At 40.4% G+C, this 25,638-nt stretch overlaps 1 protein-coding gene and 2 non-coding genes across 6 annotated transcripts in view; all 3 read right to left on the bottom strand.

The window, feature by feature from the left end:
- NAP1L4 (nucleosome assembly protein 1 like 4) overlaps positions 1-23,290 on the bottom strand; it is a 28,080-nt gene extending 4,790 nt beyond the window's left edge. The window contains exons 1-15 of one of the 4 annotated variants that reach the window (XR_009418583.1): positions 23,114-23,289; positions 19,291-19,322; positions 18,203-18,264; positions 16,553-16,652; positions 15,486-15,627; positions 15,293-15,379; positions 13,681-13,800; positions 13,025-13,096; positions 9,255-9,394; positions 7,159-7,304; positions 5,291-5,313; positions 4,561-4,680; positions 4,240-4,269; positions 2,948-3,025; positions 1,768-1,805 (exon numbers count right to left, since the gene is read on the bottom strand). Coding sequence is in view for 2 of the 4 variants with exons in the window: in XM_059473621.1 (XP_059329604.1) it covers positions 1,800-1,805; positions 2,948-3,004; positions 4,240-4,269; positions 4,561-4,680; positions 5,291-5,313; positions 7,159-7,304; positions 9,255-9,394; positions 13,025-13,096; positions 13,681-13,800; positions 15,293-15,379; positions 15,486-15,627; positions 16,553-16,652; positions 18,203-18,264; positions 19,291-19,304 (1,119 nt within the window). In the remaining 2 variants the exon portion in view is untranslated. Of the gene's footprint in view, positions 1-1,767; positions 1,806-2,947; positions 3,026-4,239; positions 4,270-4,560; positions 4,681-5,290; positions 5,314-7,158; positions 7,305-9,254; positions 9,395-13,024; positions 13,097-13,680; positions 13,801-15,292; positions 15,380-15,485; positions 15,628-16,552; positions 16,653-18,202; positions 18,265-19,290; positions 19,323-23,113 lie in introns of all 4 variants that reach the window. The other 3 variants (XM_059473621.1, XR_009418584.1, XM_059473620.1) reach the window with 3 other exon arrangements.
- Positions 11,742-11,862, bottom strand: LOC132075229 (small nucleolar RNA SNORA54). The gene has a single exon (XR_009418742.1). It is a non-coding gene; the product is annotated as a small nucleolar RNA SNORA54 (small nucleolar RNA).
- On the bottom strand, positions 14,982-15,109 carry LOC132075230 (small nucleolar RNA SNORA54). Its single transcript, XR_009418743.1, has one exon. It is a non-coding gene; the product is annotated as a small nucleolar RNA SNORA54 (small nucleolar RNA).
- Positions 23,291-25,638: the final 2,348 nt, after the last annotated feature.

Here is a 25,638-nt window from a genome sequence, read left to right as displayed (position 1 = left end):
AAGGATATCAGAATGCAAACCCAGAGCTAGCTGGAGTTAAGTGGGCAACCCTAACCCAAACTGCCTGCCTCCACATCAGGGTCTGGAAATGAATTTGCTGCTGCCAGGTCCTGCCACTGTAACCCAGGAGACAACAGATCTTGAAGCCCAAGCAGTGTCTCACACACAGAGCAGCTCTTCTGCTCATGATTCAAACCAGCACTCTGCATTACCCTGCCAGCTACTTCTCAATTCCAGCACAGCCTCAGCAAGGTGAAATAAAGGCAGCTAAAGGAATGGGACATGCAAGCACATAGAAAATGCACTAGACAAAACCAGCTACATTATCCAGTTCTGTAGCATCTTCTGAAGCTACTTTCAATCATCTGACTGCCCAGTCTTCCAAAGTCACAACTTACACATGGCACAAGTGCTTTGTGTAAGAGATGATAATGAACTGGTTCTATCTGAACAACTCCAATGTACTTAAAAAACTCACAGGAAGGAAGGAGGAAAAGTTAACAAAACAGAAAGTGTTGACATGAAGCAAATGTACTACAACAATACAACAAATACACTACAACAATAAAGGAGAAGGTAATAGGGAAATGACTGAGAAGGAGAAACTGGATTTGAAAGGAAAACAGACCAATTATTTTTGTGTACATGGAAAAGAAAACTACTCTAGAAAAGAAAAGAAGGGAGTGGGAACTGGCAGGCAAAGAAAGGCAAGGAACAGGGTACAAAAGGATCAGAAAATGATACAAGCAGGAAAAAGAATGGAAAACAGGACAGAACTGGGGTATCAGTGTCAAAAAATGAAATAAAATAATTCCAAGTTGACTTGAAAACCTGGAGCCAGTGGCTAACAATTTTAACTGTAGGAAGGGAACACAGCTGTGTAACAAACTGCAGCCACTGTGACAAACAGATGTTCTACTGCTGCAGGTGAACCACCAGTGCACTAAAAACCAATTCAGAAGCACAGCTCCATTCTGAGTTTAACAAAGGCAAGGAAGGGCATTATCTATGCAGAGGGAGTGAGCTGGAAGGATTATACCTTCTTCTAAATAATTAAAAAAGACACAAGCCTAAAATACAGAGGGGGAAGAAGTATGGAGGCTGTTGCAGGCATTGTTCTCTGGGAGGAATGGGATGAAAGGTGAAAGATGACAGTATACAACAGAAGGAAATTTTTCTTTCTTCTTTTAAATAAAGAGACAGATGAACAGAAGAATAATACCTGTTCAGAATCATGAGAGATCAAGAAAAGGCTTCTAAGAGTCACTGCTTGCCTTTGTCAGGCAGCATAAATAAGATGCTAGAAAAGGCATACTAAGTAAGCTGATGACTTAGAAGAGTTTAGAAAGAGCAGAGAAGATATTTAAGAAATAATTTGCAAGTGCATTAGAAACAGTAAAGAGATGCACCATCAAACCAGAAACAAGGAAAAATACTCTGACCAGTCTCAGTATCTTTTACCATGTGTATATGAAATACAGTTTGATTGCTACGAAGGCAGAGCAGGAAGTGTGCCAGGAAGGCAGAGTCATACTGAAAAATCTACTTTAATTATATGATTTAAAGGCACTCATCCCTACCCATTTCTTTCTATTGTTTACTCATAAAACTTAAACTCTGAAGTCACCATTCTCCCATTTCTTTTCCCCATACAAGAAAAAAAAAACCAAAACCAAAAACAAAACAGAAAACCCTAGAAAACAAACCACATTGCATGACTACAAATGGGACTCTTGGAAGTTAGGTATGAATGGAATTCCACCTTACCTAGAAATGTATGAATGAATAACAGACTTATATTACACCTAAATGGGAAAAAATTGAAAGGAACTGTCAGCATGGATGAAAAGTGAAATGTACAAAATAATACAGGAGGCAACAACCATAACCTTCCAAGATAACTTCAGATTTTTTTCCCTACAGAATACCAAATCCTCTAGAAGGATACTTCACACAAACATATGTTGATGTAGAACTAACATTGTTTCTCAGCTGCCCAACTTTTACCCTTTATAGGTACACCACTGCATCTGAATCCTACAGAGCAGTCAGAATACTGATTTTTGCCAATCTAACCCTGTTTGATTGATCTTTGTACAAGACAGACTTTCTTTAGTATACAGTATTTCTCCTTAAGAAAAACAAACTTGACTCTTGATAGTGACAAAAACCATTTACTAATGATAGGATGATGTATAAAACTGTACCAGAAGAGTGACATGTCAAGCTGCTGTTAAGACTTTTATCCAAAGATCAAGCAGTTTTGCATGCCTTTCACTTTTTCACCTGTTTTTATAAAAAATTGAAAACTTTTATGATGTTTTAAGAACTACATGAACACAAGTCTGTCATCACTGTCCCAGCTTCACTAAATATAAGCATTTACCATGACTGAAGACCTGAAAAAAACCTATCAGAAGGAACACTAACCCTCAAGGCTGAATTTTAAGCCAGGTATCATAAAGTTTAAAATTCAAAGTTGAAGACTGACTTTTTTTTGATTTCTAACCAAGTACAGACATGTAGAGTCTAACCTGCAGCCATCAGGACAACGATAAAGAACAATTCTAAGGAAAATAACATAAACAAACAAGCTAGTTGAGATTTGTCAGACTAATTCTAGCTTGAAGTCCAGCCAAAGAACATCTAAATATGACCTTTCTGAAGGAAAACTGTAACAGCATTACACAGAGATGCCATTAAGGAGCAGAGGCACACAGATTGAAAATTATCTTGGTGCATGTTGGAAGCAAAAACTTGCATTTTCTCAACTGATGGAAACATTAACTTCTCTTTGAAGAGCAATTTGAGTGCTGGAGATAATAAAAACATTGCAGTCAGAAGCTAGGGTGTTTTTTTGATTGATCTTTTCACAAACTGTCATACCCTTAACTACACTGCTCATGATTATAGCCTGTGTTATCACTAAGCACACAGAAGTCCTTACCTTAGGATCAGTCTCTGCATCTTCGTCCTCTTCTCCCTCCTCTTCCCCCTCCAACTCCTATGACAAAATAGAGATAAACTAACAGAAATTAAAATAGGTTAAAAGTGCAACTTTTTGTAATGGACAAAAAGCAAACTAGCAAATTAAATTATCACTGTATTCCAGAATGTTTCAGATGTCAGCACTGGGCGGATTTAAAAGAATTCAGCATCTTACAAGTTTTAAATACAAAATCTTTAAAACATGGTATAAAGGTCTCAGTATGGCTTAAGGCAACCTTCCTATGCCCACTGCTAATGCAGTCCCACAGCAATTTTTAAACTTCTACCTAACAAATTATTTGGAATTTTAGTTCTGGTAATAGGCATACATGCCTGAATTAGTTCTTTAGTTCAGTCTCCCTCCAAAGACCCACTTTATTTAGATTACTCTAGACAGGCTATGCATTTCCTGTGCAGGATTTTTGCACTCAGTTTTACACACAACTACATAGTGATAACATCTGGCACTGAAAACCAATTAAAAATACATATACACACTTCTATCAATATCCAGCTTAAAAAAAAAATATGAAAATGTTTAGTCACAGCCTAAGCACAGAGAAAAAAAGAGACTGCATGCTGAAGGCTGCCAGCTCATATCACATCAGCTTGATAACCCCTGATGTACTCTGCTATGCTGAAACTGACAACAATCAGGGATGTACCTTTGACAAATCAGCAAGACAGCACAGTAATAGCAGTAAAAGCAAAAAAATGTAAAGGATGTTAGTTCATTTAAGTGTGGTAACATTTAGTGACTTTGTGCAAAGCCTTTCATAGTGTGTTTGTGTTCATACAACATTACTGCAAACAGACCAGAGCCAGCCTAAATTGTTTATGCTGAGCAGTTGCACACTTCCCCTTTTTCACTTTGCATTTGGTAAAACCCACTCTTCAAGCTTATGACAGCTAAAAGCTGACAGCTGAAATTCCACTACCACCTAAGGAACAAATATTTACCATGCAGCACTCTAGAAAAAAAAAAGCTTGTCTTTAATTTTTGACTCATGTCAGAAAACAGTTTTCAAAGTAGTGGATAAAAAAATGGATATATGCTCTTGCAGGAAGTACTACTATGAAAAGGGAAAACCAGGCACAGTTTTTCAAGTCATGAATGCTGAACTCTTTTGGAAAGAAGTACCATGAACAAGAGCATTTATGAACAACTGTTTTCTGCTCCATATAGAATTATTCCTGGCACTGGAATGGAAAGGGTAGTCAGTAATCTATAAAAAATAGTGTGCATCTTACCTCCTCTTCACCTTCTTCATCTTCTTCAAACTGAAAAACAAACCCAAGGTTTAATTAGCTCTGCAAGTATTTGCATAAAAACTTCTGCAGTAATAGGTGTAACATATTCAAACACTGTAAATGCAGCTAAGCTCCTTCCAGAAGCAGAATAACAACTTATAGCAAGCTGAATGACCCTTTCCTATCCCCAAGTAGCAGGATCTCTTCAGGGGTTTTTTTTGTTATTCTCGTGTAATTAATACTTCACCCTAGTCTAATCAGAAAAGGAGCAGCATGTTTCTATGTGCTGACTAATAAACAAACTGCTAATTGCATACATACATTATCATCATCCTCTATAGCTTCCCCAGTGAAGTACAGCACAGCACGAGGGACTATCCTTTCACGGAAGAAATGTCCAATTTCAAAATCTGCTGCTAAAGTGAATTCTGAGTCTTCATCCTGTAAGACAAATCAGCTTGAGTTTTCTACTGCAAATGTGATGTGACACACAGAAGCAGATGAAAATATTTCAAAGTACCATCTTTGGGAAAACACCACACTGTCATCACCAACCTTCAGGTCATAGGTACTTTCACTACATTTTGTAATAACAGCTAATAATAGCTAAATCTAGATTTGCAGAATTGAGATTTTCTGTACAAGCTTCCTACTTTACACACACAGGTTGTTAGTGTCCTGCCAAGACACCTTTTATTAAAAAGCTCAGACTTGGCTGGCTCTGGCATCTGATGCTGCAGAACTGCTCAGAATGCTCCAGACTGATTTTTCAAGTCAGGTACCAGCCACACAGTACTGCTGAGTGGGCAGGGAAAACAATGACCTTCCCAACAGTGACACCGGAAAGGTCTTGGATCAGCAAATTGTGGAACAGTGAACTGTCAATGGATTACTTGGAGAAGTTGACAGTATCTTTCACTTTATCAAGGTGAAGCCCAGCTTTGTCAAAGGCAAAAATAACAAAAAAAAATACACAGTACTTAATAAAAGAAGCCTGTAGTCACTATACAGTGACTTGGCAAAGAGCAATTGTGCTGTTTCAAAAACTTACCAGTGACTCTCCATCACCAGATACTGCAAAAAGAAAAGACAACAAATTTAAGAAATGCCTGTATACTCTCACCTACCTCAATGTTCAAGATGACAAAACACAGTATAGAGACCTTCTCATACCTGAAAACACTGAGGTTATAAAGGCTTCACAAGGTAGCTATTAAAACTATGACAATTCAGATTAGTATTAAGTTAAACCTACAGAAATTGTAAGAATTTCACATGTTGTAGCTAAAGCATCAGTGCTGCCATTTGGATGTCAGAGATTTTTGCAAAGGAAATACTCTTTCTACAAGGATGGGTTCAGAGGACACGCAGATCAACATACTTGGTTCCTCTATATATGCTGTAATTACAGTAACTTCATTTGGCTGGAGCACTACAAATCACTTCCTCTTCCCCAAAACAACTGGAACTAAATAGGTGAACATTTTGACATGAATCTGTAAAGCACTGTTGAGAAGAGGCCCAGTGTTGTAACCAGCAAAGAACAGGGTGGGTGCTTTGTTTGTTTAAAGAAAAAAACAACCAACTAACCAATGACCAAAAAAAAAAAAAAAAAAAAAAAAAGCAAAAAACCCCAACACAAATCAAAACGTACTTCCCTTCTTCCCTTCCCTACATTACCATGTGATCTACTGTGAAAGTGATAATTTGGCTCAGTTCTCAAGTTGAAAATGTAACTATCCACTGCCAGCAGATGTCAGTGTCTTGTCTTATACTGCTAATTCCAAAATGTATCCTCTGAGTATTTAAAAGAACAACATAACACCAACAGAAGACAAATCTCCATGCTTTCTTCAAAGCAGCAACAAACATTAAAGGACATTTGTGTACCAACCCCAAATTTAGAAATACATATCCCATGTTTTTTAACCCACATACATGGGCATTTGCAGTAGTAATTAGGAGGGACAGGTAGTTCATAATAGCCCACACCAGAACCAAGAACCATTCTGTTCAGTGCACCTCTGGAATCACAGAAGAGTGTGGGATGGAAGGGACCTTGAAGATCACTAAGTTTCAACCCCTCCACCCTGGGCAGGGACACCTTTCACAAGACCAGGCTGCTGAAAACCCCATCCAGTCTGGCTTTGAACATTTCCATGAATGCCCAGAGAAGTTATGGATGCTCCAAACTGTTCCAGTGTCTCACCACTTTCACAGTTAAGAATTTCTTCCTAATATCCAACCTAAACCTGCCCTCTTTTGGTCTAAAGCCATTCCATGTGTCCTGTCACTACATGCCCTTCCAAAAAGTCCCTCACCATCTTTCCTGTAGGACCCCTTTTGTTCACAAAATAAACTACTTCCCTCATCTATGCTTGCAGAAGAGGACAATGAAAGATGGACCAAGAAAAAAAAATTGGTGCTGGAATCCATCTGAATTGTCTAAAATGTGAGTACACATCTAACATTGATCTAGGAAAATAGGAAAATTATTTATGGAGTATCAAGGATCACTATTTACTCCCAGAAGAAAGGACAGAAAGTTCTGTCTCTTGACACAGAGGTTTCAATGAAACTGCTGTGCTGTAACTTGACCAACAATGGAACACAGCTCTTTTGCATGTTAGAAACAAATTGATGCATGGAGCCATCCTGTGGTAAAACACGTCAACTTCTTTAAGAGAGTCTAGGAGACTCTCCCTACTATGATTCCTGTTTACACTGCAAACCTATTGGTCAAATTCTACAGCATAACAGAACAAAATCATCTGTTTGGATGGGCAAGAGTTTGCAATCTTCCTCTAGTAAGCACTTTACAATGCAGCAGCATAAACAGTTTGAAAGTTTAAGTCACATAAATACAAATATATAACAACATATTTTAAGGATCCTAAATGCTTACATTTCCACACTTACCCTTTATTGGGCTGAAGAAGTTAAAAAATGAATCATTAGGTACTTGTTTAGTAATGGTTCGAACTGTGCCTCGGCCCTTGTGTTTCTGTTTCTTCTTGATTGTTTTAACTGTAACATTTTTGCCTTTCTTCCAGTCAATGGTGCACCTAGAGACAGCAGGGGACAAACAGCATTTTAACACAAGGCACCAGGGAAAAGAAGGGACTGAGCAGCAGAGCAGCAACACCAAGGCCAAGATGGCTTATTACTGTCTAGATAAAGCTGCTTGACCAGTTATGAAGTGGATCATAGTTCTAGAGATTATGTGTATGTTGGACAGGTCAAATATTTTCCTAAATGAAAATGCTGTGCAAGTTTGTCTTGGCAGATTAATCACTACCCTCACTCCACCTGTAATTCAATTCCTCTGGCCCAACAACTGGACTTCTGTAACCAAGGCCAGGATTAAAAGCTATTCCAGAGAAAATCTCACCAGTCAGACTGTTAGAAAACAATACATGATATCCTTTAACTACAGGTCAAGGCAGTGTCCATTTACCCTAAAAATGCATGTCCAAAGAGTGGCCAGGGAGAGGGATGTTTGAGCTGTCCAAAGAGCAGTGCTCAGACTGACCAGGCAGCCAAGCACAGCAAGCTGAACAGAGACTAATTTTCAGTTCCATTCTGCTGCTGAACAAACTGACACTCAATGAAAAGTCTCTTTCCATTCAAACAAGTTTTACCCAAAGCTGTACATGGCACATAGTGAGGGGCAAACACAGCTAATACTCCTACAATGGAAATAATGGTGTCACAGTAACCCTGAAATGCCTCCAAAATACCTTGTCCTATAGACAGATGGCCAAAGTCAGCAGTTTTATACTTAACCTGTATAACAAGGCACAGACATGTTTTCCTGCTCTACTTGTACCTTATTTAACACCTCCCTCAGGAAACATCAACTAAAATCAAAGTTCTGACAAATCAGCAATCCAGGAAAGCATTCCTTTATAATACTTAAACAGAAAATATTTTGCTGTAATGAACTAAAGTTTTCTTCAAAAAGGAGTGGTCTGTTACTTAGGCACAACTTTAACTAAACTTCAAGAAGAACATTTGCCTCACTGCAGGTGAATGCTGGATTCAACAACATCTAGAACTAGAAGTCAAGAGGTTTTGAGGTTGTCAGCACGCATTCACAAAACCAAGTACGTGGCACACCTTAAATGTGAGTTAAAAAACCCCAAAAACCAAACCACCAAAACACATCCTTGAAGGGGCAGAAAAAACCTAAAATAACCACCAAAAATACCAAAACAACCCAAATAATCAGCAAGAGAAAAGAATACTTAGATGCTAAGAACAACAGGGTACAAAAGCCATTTTTCATTTGTGTCAGCTCTGCCCTGGCACTGGAATTTGGTTACAGAGCAGTAATCCTGGATAGGAATAGAAAGGGTTTGCTTAGATGGAACAATTCTTTTACCTCCGAGAAACTATAATGTGGTGTTCAACTCAATAGGCTTCCAGAACAGACATGAGAATTCACCATCCACAGCTGTTTTCTGAGTGTGTGTTGCAAACACAATAAAAATAAAATTTAAAAAAATTGCTGCACTAGCCACAGCTGTCAGGATCAAACTGCATAACCATTATGTTCCAGCCTCAAAGCAGGCTGAAAGAACACATGATAAATATGACCTATTCCTGCCTGATAATAATAAACCAATTAGTGCTGGAATAAAAATTGCTGAGGATACGACAAGAATCCAAGAGAGTCCAAGGCTACTCATCAGACTGAGGATGGGGGTAGTCTGTGAGAGGTAAGAACTAAAAATAATTTACCCAGTTATCTGGAAATAAAAGGTTTGTTACCTTAGAGAATTATTAAATTTGAACAGTGTTCAGTTTAAAATGTACACAATGTTACAATATATCTCCATCTATGCATCTATTACTTCTGCATGCTGAGACTAACATCATCATCATCATACCTACAAATGTTCCCAGTTTTGAAGTCAGTAATCATTTTATCTTTACTAATCATTATCACAATAAGCAAAAAAAAATTATACATTTGTACTATAGAAGCTTTTTTGAATTTCAGTTTTCCTTACCCGTCACAATCAACTATTTCAGGTCCTTCAAATGAAAAGGGATCTGTCTTGTCTGGCTCCGACTTCATCTTGTATGTTTTTGTCAGGACTGAATTAGAAAAGTAGTCATTGGGCCCAAAGTGGAACTCTAATGAGAAAGACTGGAAGAAATTTTATGTTACTACTAACTTTCATCTATTAAATAGTTCATCAGCATAATTATCATTAATCAAACTCTGAAAACACGGAAAAAAAACTGATGGCAAACATATTTGAAACTACAGCAGAAGCAGGAAATTATGAATGTCAATGAATTTCAAATGTGCAAGAAGCTGCAACAACCTTGGCATATATTCAAATTAAAAACAGGTAATTAGTAGATTTCATTCACCTTCACATATAGAATTGCTGTCTTGAAAGCAAGCTTAGAGGTATTTTCAGAAAAGTCTTGATTTCATTTCCTATGGAAGCCTCTCATCATCCTTGCACTTGGGATGAAGTTGTTATTATGAAGTAATTTTAGCATTGTAACAACACCATGTGGTTCTATTGCTCCCCCAAGTCTGATCATGATCTTAAGAGAGTGAATCAGACTTTATTTCCAGTTAAAGCACAATTTAGATTGCAAAAGTCTATTTAAATAGCACAGTCCCCCTGGAACCAGAGGGGTTTTTATCCATTTGATAATAGAAAATCCTGCAAAGGAACACTGATTTCATAAACTGAGTCCTACAACCAACATGCCTCAACAACTTACAGCCTGAAGCAGATGTTTCTGGTACTCAGAAATTATTTGCAAAGATTCAGTTTCTTACATGGAGAACAAAAAGCTCCAGTTACAGAAAACCACAGCATCCATGATGCATCAGTTTTCAGTAAAGGTTTCTAAACTCCCTGCACAATGCTCACTTTGCACTCAGGATCAACTATGAACATTTCAAAGTACACTAAAACTCAAGCGGTCTTGGAAAGGGAGAGCACTAAAGAATAAAGTTTTTTGGCAGTATTGATTTAGTGACTTGAAGGGGGGAAAAGTCTGCAGGTCAGTTCAGCACAACAGAAGGCCTGAAAGCCAAAGCTTCCAACACCAGTGCCCAGCCACAGCATGTGTAACAGTTAAATATCTGATTTACTCTCCCAGTAATATGCATTACGAATTAGCCCTAATCTGCATACAAAACAGATTACATAACTGCTAAAAGACTGGCCCTGCATATACTTCCCCAGGCATTCTTCAGACTCAGGCCAGAAAACTTCCTGTTACCACCAAGTCTGCCTCGCCATCCTTTTTCTCAAGGCCATTCATGTGTGGACAAGATAAATAACTCAGGACAGATATTTAATAACAGCCTGCTCACCACAGATATTTATCCCTCACTCATCCCCCAAAGGCCCCTAATCTTTCTAAGACCCCATGAATCTCCTCACATGACTCATGCCTGCTAAGAGAGTGGTCCAGGAGTGATGGGGACCAATGGCAACAGCAGCCTCCCCAACCCCTGTGCTCCCTGATTAAGGACAGGAAGCCACAGGGACCCAGCAGTACCCTGGGCTATCTGTGCTGATTTCAGTGGCTATTTCAGCTTTGCTTCCCTTTAAAGCAATTTGAGACAGCTGCATGGTTTGGAGGCTGCCTTCAGCTAAGGCTAATCTCCCTCTGGCAAACATGCTCAGGGGAAGAGTTACAAACTTAGCTGATCCACTACCAGTGACGAACACTCATACCCAAATAATCCCATAAACCATCACTGGGGCTATAAATAACCAACCAGTGGCACTATTTAGCATGCAGGATCCCAAGGGCTAGCAAGACAAAAATATCTGCACACACTGCAGTTCAGCATCTCACTGTATACCTGCTAATTAGGAGACAAGAAGCTCCAAGCTTCACATAATATTTCAAGTGTTGTAATAACCTTTCCAATACTCTTTATGTGGACATTCCTGGGGTTTTTTAATCAAATATATGCTCATGAAGTTAAAAAAAAAGAAACTGCCTTTTTTTAAGCTACTTAAGTTATACCTAGATACATCATCCAGGTCTCAATATGCTAGCTAAGGATCCTGATGTCCTAATAAATATGTAAAGAGAAATTATAATTATAAAATACATATGAGTTTACCCATGTGGTTATAAAAAAAGTAAACAGTAATGGAGTCATTTATGCTTCATGCAGATGAAAGTTTCTATGTGCAAGCCATAACAAACAGGACTTTGAAGCACTTTATTTGCAGTCAAGTGAATCCACTTTTGGAGTGCCATAACTACAATTAATTGTTTTGGGTCAACAGTAAATCAGAAAATTCCTAATTATCATATATTTCTTGAGCAGCAAAACCTAATCCCCAGCAGAATTAGTGTATCTATGACACATTGGTTATGTGAAGCTCATACAGCACAAGGCTACCACTGCTGCACCAATTTTCAACAAAGAACTGCAGATTTTGTTGGAAGACAGTCACACACAGCTGCAGAACAGGTTTCACTCAAGCAGTTAGGAACACATCCTTTATTTCCAAATACAGAAGGGACATGGAGTTTGTCAGCCTTCCATTACTGGATTTAATGTAGCACTGGAATGGAACCTATTTGCAGAAAAATGCTGTCAAAAGGTTACGAACAGTGCAAGACAAGATAAATTCAGTGTGTAAAGAGCTCTCCAGCTTAAGGTACTATAAAACAAAGCTGAATGAGAACACAAAAATCATGTGGGCAAAAAAAAAAAACAACCCTATTCCCATCTCATCCAAATGCCACTGAATAGATATGCTTCAAGACACAACAGGCAATTTCTTAGAATACTTTATTTTGTGCTTAGACAACTCATTTTCTTCCTAAAACTCATATCCTCTCCCTAAGCCCTGCAATCTTTAGAAACTTAATTCTCAGTTTTTCTCTGCCATTCTAATTTCTTGCCAATTATCAGCCTGAGTGTTTCAGTACTGGCAGACTTGCTATTAACCATTAAAAGCTATTCTGAGAAAGTCCTCCTGTCTTTCTTATGTGAATCTTCAATGATGGCATTTATTTCAGACATTATCAGAAGACCATCACTCCATAAGGCAAAACAAAAAATACCAAATATAAGAAAAAAGCCAGAATGACAAAATTTAAAGAAAGTATGTGTAGGCTCAAATTCCATCCTTCTCCCTGCCTCCCCCTCAAAGGGAGTTCAAGGAATAAGTATAGTCTGCATAAACTGAATAAGCAGCAGAGCAACTTCAAGAAACACAGTATCTGTTTCTGTACATTGAACTTAAACAGAACAAATTTCCAAAATTAAAAAAGCATGAAGTAATACTTTAAAGAATACTCATGAGGAACACTTTAAAAATACTATCTAATATATTTTCTATTCTTTTCAACAGGCATATTATCTATAATCATTGTCTTTGATTAGTATTACCAAGTCATATTGCTTTTGAAATAATATTTGATACACAGAATCTTTCCCACAATTCATTTTCAAATCAAAAGCAGCATGTAATTCTATTACTAAGAGCAGCTACACTTGAATTTGAGAGAGAAAAGAAAGCAAAAACTAGATAGATCTCAGCCAGAATTTTAATCTAGAAACGACAGTAATGTCAGAGCTGTCCAGGCTAAGAATGAAAGAGCAAGAAGTATGGAAATCTGGAGATAAATCTTTCAAAGGCAATGCATGAAAATAATACCTTAGAAAGAAACCTCCCCCACACACAACAACAGCCAAAGAGAGCTAATGAGTATTTTGGAATGCTGCTCACTTCATTAATACAATCTTCATGAGAAACAAGCAGAGAAAACTCACCATAGGCTGTCCTGGTTCAGAAAACTTAACTTTAATATCCTGCAGATGTTTCAAGATAGGTTCATCATATTCCTAAGCAGAAAAAAGCAAAATTCAATTCAGCAGGCAATACTTAGAAAAACAGTCACTCCTTAATTAAGAAGCATACCTTATAACTAATTCAACAATTTCAGCTAAAGTAAAGGTCTAGATCTAAATTTCTTAATCATAGTTGCAAATTCTATGTGCTAAATTCTCAATCATTTTAGGGCTGATCTTCAGTAAACAAAGCTGCTGGGATGTATTACTGAAGACACAGTAACTTCATTCAAGGGATTTATTACCAGTGAGATTCAGAGGCAGACACACTCCAGGGAACTCTTCTGTAACATTATTAAAAGCCACTAATACAAGTGCAGGCATAACTACCTAAGCTATTTAACACAAATTCAACCAATCCAAGGTATTCTTACAACCTTGCAACAATAATCCTTTATGGATTAAACTAAAAATGCTTGTCCATCATTTCAAGCATCTTCAGGGATTGCAAAGACTCAAAAGATTTGGTGTCTTACACCAAAGGATTGACTCACACTCCACAAGGACTGACTATTAACAGGAAAAGCAGCAATTCATTTGATACAGCAGAAGTTGTTCATTTCAGAGTAAAAACTTACTTGTACTAATTCACTTAGCATATCTACATTCCTAAAGATAGTAAACCAGAAGTCTGGAATTCCTTTGACATTTGTCTCTTCTGCTTTTTCATCTATTACCACTGCATTTTTCAGTTCTCCCTGGGAAAGAAATACAGAAACAGCTGAGAAATTATTAAATATACTAAGAAGTCACAATTTAAGCAGAGACAGAAGTACAAAACAATTGCCATCTCTGAAGCTGTGTTTAAGGAACATTTAAAATTTACTTTTTTATTCCTCTGCAAATGAAGTTGAGATACAAGGTTTATTGACACAACTGAACATATACACAATTCAGACTTACTTTCAACTAATTTGAAATTCTTCTATATGAACACTAAATAGACCAAGTGTCTGCTTCACTGATTTGAAACAACAGAAATAATTAAAACACTTTCTTTCTTTCTAGAAAGATAAAAAATACATATCTATTTTTCTATTAATCTAATTTCTGTAGCTCCATAAGCCACCTACAGCATTCCATCTAAATATTTAAAATCTAACTTTGTTCTCTGAAATGCTTTTTTAGCTTGCCCATTTTGCAGAATACTTCTAAAGTTGTTTTTTACAGGTATCTTTCATTATTATGCTGTGTCTAATTATTACTATTTTGGGAAACAGGATGTCCTTCCACATAACTGATGTAAAAAAGAAGAATGAGGAAGTAATTTCTCAATCCTAAACAACCCTGGGAATTGAGTCTGAAAGCTGCACCTTTTCTTTTACACCACCAGATAGCAGCAGATATTTAAGATGTTTCTGGCAGTTGCTTGGGTTATGACGTGCCAAGAATACGAAGCTGCAATTTATTTCCCATCTAGACATGTTTCTGATTTTATTGTGTGGAATATGGCCTGTCAAAGCTGTATTTACACAGAGCCTAAGGAATGTTTTTTGCTCATGCACATGGAGCACTCAGTGTCATGCTCAATCTCAGGAGATCAGTAAAAACAAAGAACAATTCACTTTGAACAGAGAAAAAAAAAAAAACAAGAAGGAATCAGGCTAAGCAAAAAATGCAAAGAAAACCTGACAGAATGGCAAACAAAGTTTTCTAAGTAGGCTGCTTTTCTGAGACAAAGCCTGAGCACACATCTCTAGAAATGATGCTGGGAAAGTAACAGGCAGCCCACAGACTATAAAATGCCTCCTAAATCTAGACAGCTCCTACTCAATGGACAAGTAGGAATCCACCAGACAAGCAGACACTTTATTAGCTCGATTCTGTTTTATGGCTGTGTGACAAGTGTCCCACCTGTATTTATGAAAATGAAAGCTAACTTTGTCCCCCAAAATAATGGAGACAGGCAGAGAACCAACCAGTCCTGTATTATCTTAGGGTTTCATGTAGCACTGGAATGGAACCCATTAGCAGGAAGGTGCTGTTAACAGGTTACGAACAGTGCCAACAAAAGCAGCTCCTCAAATTTGAACAAAGGCTAAACTAATGGTGTAGAAGCTTTCACTGGCCAGAACAGTGCATTCATCACAAGAACACAGCACTGACACTAAACTCCTTTCAATGGCAAGAACAAGAATTTAACTCTGACAATCTGATATACCCATAGTAGATGACCCAGCTTATACTCACAGCCAGTTTTTCTTCATCCTCATTTTCACTGTGCCATTCTGCCTCTGCATCTGTGGGTTCAGCTTCCCCATTAATAAACTCTCTTCTCTGTGATAAAAAAACCCAAAAATGTAGTTGAAGATGTAAAATTATATATACATAACCAGAACTGACAGGAACAAACAAATAAGAATTATATACATAATTTTCCTACCTTATCAAAAAGAGGTTGATAGAGTGCTGCATATTTTCTCTCTAAGTCATGTACTTCTTCATAGAATTTAGCTTCTATATGGGCACATTTCACCTGGAGCTTTTTCAAGGCATCAATTCTTCTTATCACTGCTTTTGGAAAGCTAAAAATCAAAATTATTTAAGGTTAAAAGCTAGTTGGCTCAGCATTATTTCACGTATTACCGAGAATTAGGTTGCTTATAACTACATGCAATTTTAAAATAAAAGGCTTATGTCAAACATACATGTTTCTCCAAAACCTATTTCAAAAAGTTGAAAGAATCCTCTCCTACCCAAGTTGTTCTCAAAGGTGTTATCTTCTGTTCCATTCCCTGGGGCCACTACCCTCCCCGTGTAGTTCAGAGATCTGAAATTAATACCTTTGTTTACACCTAAACTTTGAGACTAGATTTGTGTTGATCCATCTATGAAAAATAAGAACTGTGCACTCTACAGGAGAAAGCTTTGTTTCATGGGTCATACTCATAAAGCACACACTGCCCATCTACACTTTCAATTATTAAACATTTAGACATAGTCATGTAAAAAGATCTCACTATAGAACTTAGGTTTTTTCTGAAAAGAGGTCTAAACCAGCGATTCTCAGTCAAGAAATAAAAGTGTAAGTATTTATTAAAGGCAGCATTTAAATCTACTTTACAGTCAATATAAAACTAAGTTTCAAACTAGGGATATACAGGCACTGAACTTTCCATTACATCCAGAAGAGCAATGTCATAGAAATCATCAGTCACTGTAGCACATACCCTGTCGGACTAAGGGTCACAGAAGGAAACAAACGAGGGGAGTTATTTCTATCCAAAACAAGAAACAGCCATGGTAAATATTGAACGGGACAAAATTTTGTTTGCAAGTTTGCATTAGGTAAAACATCACTCTTCTTCCAGAAGTAAGACACTATGAATCACAGGTTAAGTAACCCATTTTTCTTAGTGAATCATTTATTCTGATTGTCTAGCCTAATTACAGTAACAATATTCTATTATGCCTTCAGTCTTTCAGTATTTTATCATGCCCACTACTTACGTTTCAATGTAACTGGAAGGAGTAACTGGTGTGTTGTCAAGACGTTCCTGAAGAGCTGCCAGGACCTGTGGATTTTGCATCACTTGGTCTGCCAGCTTTTCTATGAAGACAGAAAACCCCTTTTAAACAAATTTGCACAGATTTATAATGCTTTTGTCATACTGAGTCTTACAGCAGTTGCAGTAAAAATACTATTTTCACACCTCAAATAACATCACTATCACTGTTATTTAAGGTGTGAAAACAGTGAGTATTTTACTGCTAACACAATTACTTCAGGACCAGCTTTCAGGAATATAAAGTTAATGACAATAAAAATAATAAATAATAGAATATGATATTACTATTCTATAATGACAGAATAATAATAAAGATAATGATAGAAAAAGCACTCTTCTCTTTGCAAATCTATCAGTTGCTTTTACAAGCAAGTACTATATTGACAACACAGGCAAATTTCCTGTTTTCCCCTTATGTAACAAAGTACAAAGCAGAAGTTTCTCTATCCTTCTGTATTAGCTATACCTTTAAAGCCACATATAAATTTTCAGGAGGAGAACCACTGAATTACACTTCCAGGAGATCTGTTTTCCAGTTAGTGTGACTCCTGAAAAAGCCCTTCCAACTCTGTGTATAGTACAATAAGCAGCACAGCACTGTGACCTTGACAACCACTTGTGTTTACCTCAAGAAGATTTTATAATCTGTAAGACTCCTCAACCATCACAACACTTCCCAGTAAGACAACTTTTACAGGAGTTCAGATCTAAAATGCTTTTGGTTAGGTGTTAAAAATCCTTATTAATAACCATGCAGTGTGTAATGATGCGAGGACTTTTGCTTTTCACATTTTTCCATTCTTTCTCAGTGCTCTTTTCCCCAGGTATTAAAAACCCAATAATTTGCACAGCACACACTAACATGGTGAAGCTTTTATATGCTTGCATTTGTGTGTTGCTTTGTTCTTCTTACTTATTTGGAATTTTGTTGTTTTTTCTCAAGCAACTTGACTTTAAAAATTATTCAATGGTGTCTACCAGTTCTCATGCAATTTTCAATTGCCAGTCACAAAGGATTTATTGAAAAAAAAATAGAGAATGAGGGAGACCTAAAGAACATTCAGTGACCACATATATGGAATATATTTCACTATAACTTACAAATTTGAGTATCTGGAGAAATAATGGAACTGCAGCTTTTTTGCACTCAGAAACATTAATTTGAAAAACACTACTCAGCAGTTATCTGTAGACCTTGCTAATGGAGAGTAAAAACTTCCAGGACACATTCTGAAGATGCACTTTCTGAGAAACAAGAGAGTAAAGAACTAGCATACAAAGAGAACTGCCCACTTTGGTAACTATGCTGACAAAGAAACCGTGTTGTTACAAGCCAGCCTTTGCAGGCCTTATTGCAAGGGTCTAGAAGGTCATTTCAGGCAATGGAAAAGCACCACAGTCACAACACACAAAAATACAGCCTTCACTCTGGTTTTGGCTGCAATAAACATGGAAAACATCAGAAAGTGAACAGTTAGCCTAAAAACCATTGTTTTCATAGTTTTGCTTTCAGCTGTGAACACATCTTCAGTTTTGATTGTAAAGGCTTGTTACACTTCTGTAATGTCACCTACTACTATGTATTTCATACCTTTCTTGTTGCTTGCATTTTTAGCAGCCTCCAGAGACTCTGAAGCAGTATCTTCTGTTTTACTAAAAGAATTCAAAGGGTAACATATTAAAATAGCATCACATTACACAAGGTCAGCACTGAAGTACTTTGGTTTACTACAGACATGTTTTATAGACAATTATCCCAATAAAAGGCATATTTATGTCTTCAAGCTTGTGAAAACTAAAAAGAAACAAACCAACCTCAAAACAAAACATAACAAGCCCAAAACAAAAACCTCTGACAGATAAATTCATCTCATTAAGTGAACAGCTGGCCAATCATGTGTATGATTCAGTCTGTGAATCATGTGGCCATTCACTCTGCACAGGAAAGTGTTTTTACTCAGAGATGAAAATATGAGACACTTTTAGTGTAAGTGATGCAGAAAAACATGGGAAAGGATGCAGCTATGAAAGGAAGATGAACAAGAGATAAAAGCTCTGTTTCCAACTTCTCTGTTTTGATAGAAACACTCGCTCCTATTCTAAAAGACATGTCCCTGGCCTCCCCAGCTCCCTGCTGCAAGGTGTTCCATCTCACTTCCTAGGCTGGAGAAGAAGAGGGCCCAGCATGAGCCAAGAGCCAGCCAGTATTCCCTGTGCTCCTGCCACCTCAGAGGTGACATAATGCACACTGGATAGGGCTGAAATTAACCCTAACACACAAACCCAGAAGAGATAGCGCAAATGCAAATGGGTGTTATCAGGTACAGGACAGACCACCTTATCCAGCACTGCAAGCCTCAGAAGAGCAGCAGCACATATAGATTTGCACCAGTTCCATAAAAATAATGTACGGTCAAAAAATACTAAATAAACTAGAAGAAAAAGGTGCCTTTTTGCATGCTTAAATTACACAGATTAGAGAAACACTAAGGCTCTTCAGTTCTTTAGAGCATTTAGAAAAACATTACCATTTTATTCTTATCCAAGTCTGGTAATCCACTCTTCACAGTTTAAAAAAAAAAAAAAAAAAAAAAACAACAAAACTTCTCCAGCAGAACACCAGATATACACCTGGCTCTAACTACCTTGATTTAATTTCAGGAAAACAGCCCAACATACCTGTTATCTGCCATCTGTGTGCCTGTATCCACCTGCAAATTGAAAAGCAGTGTTTAAAAATACTTGAACAGTAATTTGTTTACCTCAACAGAAGATGAAAATAGAACAGGTCATTGTTTAAGACCTCAATGCAAATTAACAGCTACTGGTTTTTTGCAATAAAATTCATCATGCATAATCCCTCCCAGGAAACTGAATAGCTACCACAGTATCCAACTCAAAATGAAACTTGCTCAGGTTTGAAGTCTGTCAGGTGGTTTAACCCTCGCAGAACTTATTTTTTCTGTTAAATACTCCAGATACTAATGAATTTCTACCCCATTATGGGTTTTCAGTCTGAAGGTAAGTGCTACAGTTTCCTAGATTAGCTCAGCATTCTATCAAAAAGAAGCCAAAGAAGAAGACATAAATGTATTATTTTCTAATTCCTTGACAGCATCATAGTAAATAATGAATTTTTAATCTCTGCCTATGTAGCACACTTGAGCAAAAGTTCAAATGAATTAATTACAATAACTTCCAAATGACTTTTTTCTTTCATCACCCAGGCAGAAAAACATGTTTCACATGTCTGTTTAATCAGGGTTATTTTTGTGAGTAGCTGCTTCTGCTGCTCTACTGTCAAAACCTCTTCTCTTGCTAAATAATTGTCTTCTATTTGGTGTTTTTTTTATCTAGCAACAGGGAAGAGAGAATCCCCGGTATTAAGATTTGCTCCTTATTTATCAGGAGTCAGAAAATGAAGAGGCAAGAGAGAAGTTAAAATCTCGTTATTAACAATGACTGGAACCAAGTTTAGCACAGCTACCCCAGCCCCCAGTATCTAAATTAGTTCTCCTGAGAAACCAGAGGGGGCCAGATTGTCCAACTTATTCTGCTGTTCTTTCCTTTCTGGAGTGAAATAGCCCAGCCCAGCACACGTATTTCAGGAACAGAGATTGGGGTTTCTACCCCCACTTTAAAAAGCTGATCACAAATCACAATAATCACTACCTGCCATAGAAACACAGGTGGTGTTTCCCACCACCAGACTTTCACAAAAGCAGACCTTGGTCTGTGAGTCAAACTGAGAACAAAAAGCAGCTTCAGTCACTCAGAGCTGACAGCTCTGCTTTCTCCAGCTCTCTGAAGGCCACAGGGGCTGATCCCAGGCCCAGCTTCCAACAGAGGGCTACCAAAGGAGAACCTGAGTGCTGCTGCCAACGGGAGCAGCCCAGGGATCGGGCTCGCACACACCCTTCCGTGTGGAAAACGCTGAGCGCTGCTCCCAGCTGCAAAGGCAGCCCTGGCACAGCCACTGCACACTGGGCTGAAAGCTCTGCTGCTTTTCAGCAGCACTAACAGGGCACTCCAGATGACTGCACAGGAAGCTGCTCCCATCTCCCATACAAGCCTGGAACCCACCCTGCAGGCTCAGGCCAGAACAAAACAAAAGGGCTTCTGGCAGAGGAGGTGTTCCACCAGCTCAGGCTGATTCACCTCCAAACACTTCCTCTTGCCTTAAACACCAGGGGAAAGGGGCAAAGCCAGCAACCACCTGCTAGAGCAAACCAGATCTTCACAATGTCACAGCTGAAGAAAAGGAGCATAAATGAGCATTTCCTTCCACAGCAACAGAAGGCAGGGATAAAAAGATACAATAAAAGAGGTAAAACAGAGCAAACTGACCCAATATGAGAGTTCAGCCAACAAGTTATATGATGCCAGTCTCTATTAGAGGAGGCACAGAAGGCAACTAAAAATGCAGACTGGCAGTACTTAAGGGTTACCCTCCAGGGCTTGTGACTTCCAGCCTTGGCCCAGCAACCCAGCTAATGGAACAGACTCTGCTCCACATGAAAATTCTTCTGCTCAGCTGTTTGTGCTCTATTTCCTGCAGGGAACTACTCCTCAAGATCCTCATGTGTGTTTGGAAAACATGGAACAATGTTTGAATAGCAGCTGAATTTATCTCCACTGGAACAGGCATGAACTGGGCATGTTCTGACAAAAGCCACTCACCAGGAACAAGCAAGAACAAAAAAAAGAAAAAAGGAAAAAGGCACCATTCCCTGGTGCAAACACATACTTCAAGTCTTGTATCACCCCTAGACTTGTGTCTTTGGCAACTGGAAAGTAAAAAGAAGTATATAAATAAATAATCAGAGGCAACTTTCTTAGGAGACAGCTTGTGATTCCCAGTTTCATTCCAGCTGCCTTGCACTGACTCCACTGCCACAGAGGCACCAACAAAACTGTTAGGGACAAGCTGCTGAGGGCCACTGCCAGGGGGGGAAAGGTAATTTTAGAGCTAGAGCTCAGCACACACCAGCTGACAAAAGCCAGTACCAAAGCACTAAGCCCTCGTGGACATTGTCTCCATTGCTTTCCAAGCAACTTTACAGGCAATGAAGACAGGAAAAAGCAACCAGAACCCAAGGAAGTAACAACGATTATTACTACTGCCACCACCATTAAAAGGCCAAATTAGTGCCTCATTTCTCCTGGGCAGTTCCTTGATCCCAGTGACTCACACAGATGAAGCTTTGGGGATGGAGGAGATCAGATCAAGCCCCTGTCCTACAAGGCAGCTACTGCTGCACCTTGTCTGGCACAAATGTCACACCCCAGCAATCCCTTAAAGCTGCAGGACTGTAAACTGGAGGCACACCAGGACAGGAAGAGTTCATTACAAGGACAATATCCTAAAGGACACAAATTCAAGGAAAAAATCAACACAGTGGCAAGATGTACTCATAAATAGAAGTGTACACGGAATAAATCTTCCCTGCCTTGCACAAACCTTCTAAACACAACCGAAGGACAAAACAGGAAACTGAAGGGCTCCTGAACTCACAGGAAGACTCCTGCCCACAGCTGTTAAGCGTTTTCCGTAACTACAACAAATCAGAAGAGAAAGTTACAGCTTCCGTTCCAGAGGCACTGAGCTGTAGCCCCGCGGGAAGCCACAAACAAACAGCCGGATACTTTCTGTAGGGATAAGAAGTAATCATGAAAAATTATTTGAGGAAGAAACTCATTCACCTGTTCCACAACCCCGGAGACGAGGAATACTCAGCTCGCCTCCGAAGTTTAGTAAAAGGAACACTATTTTGTTTAGACATGACCTCATAAAAATGTTCCTAGTAATTCCGGCTTCATCCGTAATTCCACACTCGCGCTACCTTTCTATTTGAAAGCCTCGTGAGCAGACGCTACAGGAAGGGAATCTGATAAATCCTACGGGCACCAGTATTGTGTGCAGTAAACAATCGCAGCATCAAAGAAAATCTCAAACGGGCCCTCACATGTGAGACAAGGAACGCAAATGCAAAACCGAGCCCCCGAACCGCCGGCCGCGCTGCGGGAACACAGCACCGTGCCCGAGATCAGGCGAAAGCTCCGCACCGCAGCCAAGCAGCGCAGGCCTTGCCTCAGGCCGAGCAGGGCGGCGGGGGCAGCGCTCAGCCCGGCAGCCCTCGCTCCCTCCCCGCCGCCCTCCTCCTCCCCGCTCCCCCGGGAGGGCGGGGACAGGGCAGGCGCGCTGCCAGCCAGCGCGGCCATACATGCGGCCGGAACCCCCGCGTTCCCCGGCCCCAGGCACGGAGCAACGCGGGACCCGTTCCGTGGGCCCCAACTTTTGGAGCCGCCCTTAAAATGGAACCGCGGCAGGCCGGGCGCGATCCCCTCCGCGCCGCGCGGCTGCGGTGGCCGCCGTGCTCCGCCCCTGAGCGGGCCCTGAGCGAACCCCCAGCGCCGCGCCGCGGTGGCGGCGCCCGGCTCGACCCGTCCGCTGTGCCCGCCGGGTGCCCGGGGCGCGGGGCCCGGGGCCGCCCGCCCTCACCTGCCCGCGCCCCTCACGCCGCAGAGGCCGCAGCGCCGCCGGGCTCCTCGCAGCCTCCTCGCTCGGGCAGCGCCGCCGCTAACAAACACGCGTCCCATTGGCCGCGGGGCGGGCCCCTCCCTCAGCAAGGACGCCGCCGATTGGCCCCGGCGGCGCCGCGGCCGCCACGCCGCACGCGGGCCATGTTGACTGTTCGGCGGTGCGGCGCTCGGCCAATTGGAGCGCGCGGGCGGGGGGCGCGCGGGGCCGCGGGCGCGCGCGAGGCGAGCGCGTGATGCGGGGAGGGGCGGGGCCGCAGGGGACGGCGCGTGCCCGCGCCCTTAAAGTGACAGCAGCGCCCCTTTCCTGCCCGGCTCCTGCAGAGGAAAGTTATCCCCGGGAACCCCGGGAACCTCCTGGGCTCTGTGTGCCGGCCCCGCTGTTCCTCCAGCAATGTCAGCCCCGCGGGAGAACCGGGCCTGTGACCCTGAGGCTGTGGGCCCGTCCCAAGCACTCACAGTAGTGCCACCCTTCATTGTCACCAGAAACCCTCAGCTCATTCTTCTGCCCCTGGGTAGAATCGGAGCATCTCCACCACCTCTGACCTGTCCTCAGAAGGACACAGCCATGACAACATTCCGGCTGGGTGGGCTATCCACCATGTCAGCAATGAGATCCCTGCACGTCTCAGGAACTGCCATTTGTCATGGAGATGATCCATGCTGGGAGAGGATCCAGGCGGTTTCTGAGGCACCGTGCCTGGCCTGGGAAATGAGAAATGTTCTGCTGCTGCTGCTGCTGCCTTACTGCTCCTCCACAGCAAAGGCGGTCAGGGCAGTGCCATCTTCGGCTCAGACACAATTCCCTGGTAGAGAAGCCAGGAAAAGCCCACTACAGCCCACATTCTGTGCGCATGGCAGTCTGAGAGCATTGGGCAATTTCAGTGCAATTTCAGCACTAGGAGCCACCTCCAGAGTTTCAGTCATCTTTCACTCAATCTCACTCAAATTTCACTCAAAAAAAAAAAAAAAAAACCCCCCCCCCCAAAAAAAAAAACCAACAAAAAAAAAAAAAAACCCAACAAAAAAAGAAAAACCCAACCAAAAAACCCACAAAAAACAACAACAACAAAAAAACCCAAAAACCAAAAAAACAACCCCAATCCTTTTCTCCTCTCAGGGAGCTCCCTTGTTCTAAGATGTTGTCTCCAGGGCTGCAGCTTGGATTTCTATAACACCTAGTGTTTGGAAGCAATGAGACCAATACTTTAAAACAACTAGTCAATATATTAATGTTGGATTAAATAATTTACAGTAGGAATTTAAGTTACAGGCATAACCAAGGAATCTTTAATTAGATACCAATACTGTAATTAAAAAGATCATTTTGAAAGAACTGCAGGAATGTTATAGCCAGTTGCACAAACAAGCAGTTTTGGTGGTCCAGAGGATGTGTTCAGTGGAATGTCCCCCTTCTTTACATTGCTTCCAGCTCCCTTTCCCTGTTTTTCCAAACAAGTCCTTTTTCTAACATCAGCAGGTTAACAGCTTCCTTGTATTTCCAGTAACCCATAATTTTGAGACCTTATTCGTAGTAGTGACTTTTTAAGGTCAGGTATGTATTCATGGTAGTGACTATGCTTGATTCTCAGTGCTCCAAAGAAGAGCACAATGAACTCTGAGAGAAGGGCTTATCTGAAGGTATTCCTACTCCACACTTCTGTGCTTGCTGCTGGCTCACAGCTATCAAGTATTCTCTTAAGATTTTTCTGTCAATCTCCATTTTGTTAACAGCTGCTCAGATGCTGAGTACAACCTCCAGACTTTGTCTCCTACCAGAGGAGGTGTGAGATCTACTGCACCTTTCTGTGCTTGTTTATCAAGGTAGACACACATTTCACTTAAACCTTTGGATTTTCAGTGCCTGTCTCCAAGGGCATTAACTCTCCCATGGTCAGTGAGGGATTTTTGCTGACTGCTGTCTAACCTCTTGTAGCACAGTGCTAGACTCCATGACAGTGGAAAGAGCCCAAGCTGTGGAGTCATCTTGCTGCCAGGTGCTGCTCCCCTGCAGGGAGCTGCACAGGGATATCTGCTGAATCACCCTGGCTCGATTTAAGCACCCAGCCTCACATGCAAGAGCTGGGAGAACCAAGGAGGGAAGGGATTGTGCCAGAGCTGCCAAGCAGATGCACTTGACACTGCAGAGCAAGCTTAGGCTGAGGTCTGTAAGTGGCATTAAAACTGTCTGTGTCTTGTGCCCTTGGGTGGGTATTAATGGAAACTCCTCTCACGGGGTGAGATGCCAGACATTCACAGCCTCATCTGAGATATAAGATTTCCTCTGTCAATGACTTTTCCTGCAGGGGAGGAAGAAGTTTGATCATTGCTAAGCAGAGCCTTGGCACTAAGCAGCTGATGTGCTTCTTAATTAATGTGTTCTGTCTCAAGGCATGTTAAGTATATATGCATGTGGTACATATAGAAATTGCCTTGTGAAATCAGAGTGGAGTGAAATTTCTTCCCATATTTGTGTGGTAGAAGTTG

Source organism: Ammospiza nelsoni, chromosome 6, assembly GCF_027579445.1.
Source record: "Ammospiza nelsoni isolate bAmmNel1 chromosome 6, bAmmNel1.pri, whole genome shotgun sequence".
Classification (NCBI taxonomy): domain Eukaryota; kingdom Metazoa; phylum Chordata; class Aves; order Passeriformes; family Passerellidae; genus Ammospiza; species Ammospiza nelsoni.
Note: the sequence above shows the minus strand (reverse complement) of the source record. Positions and strands in the feature narration are given on the sequence as shown.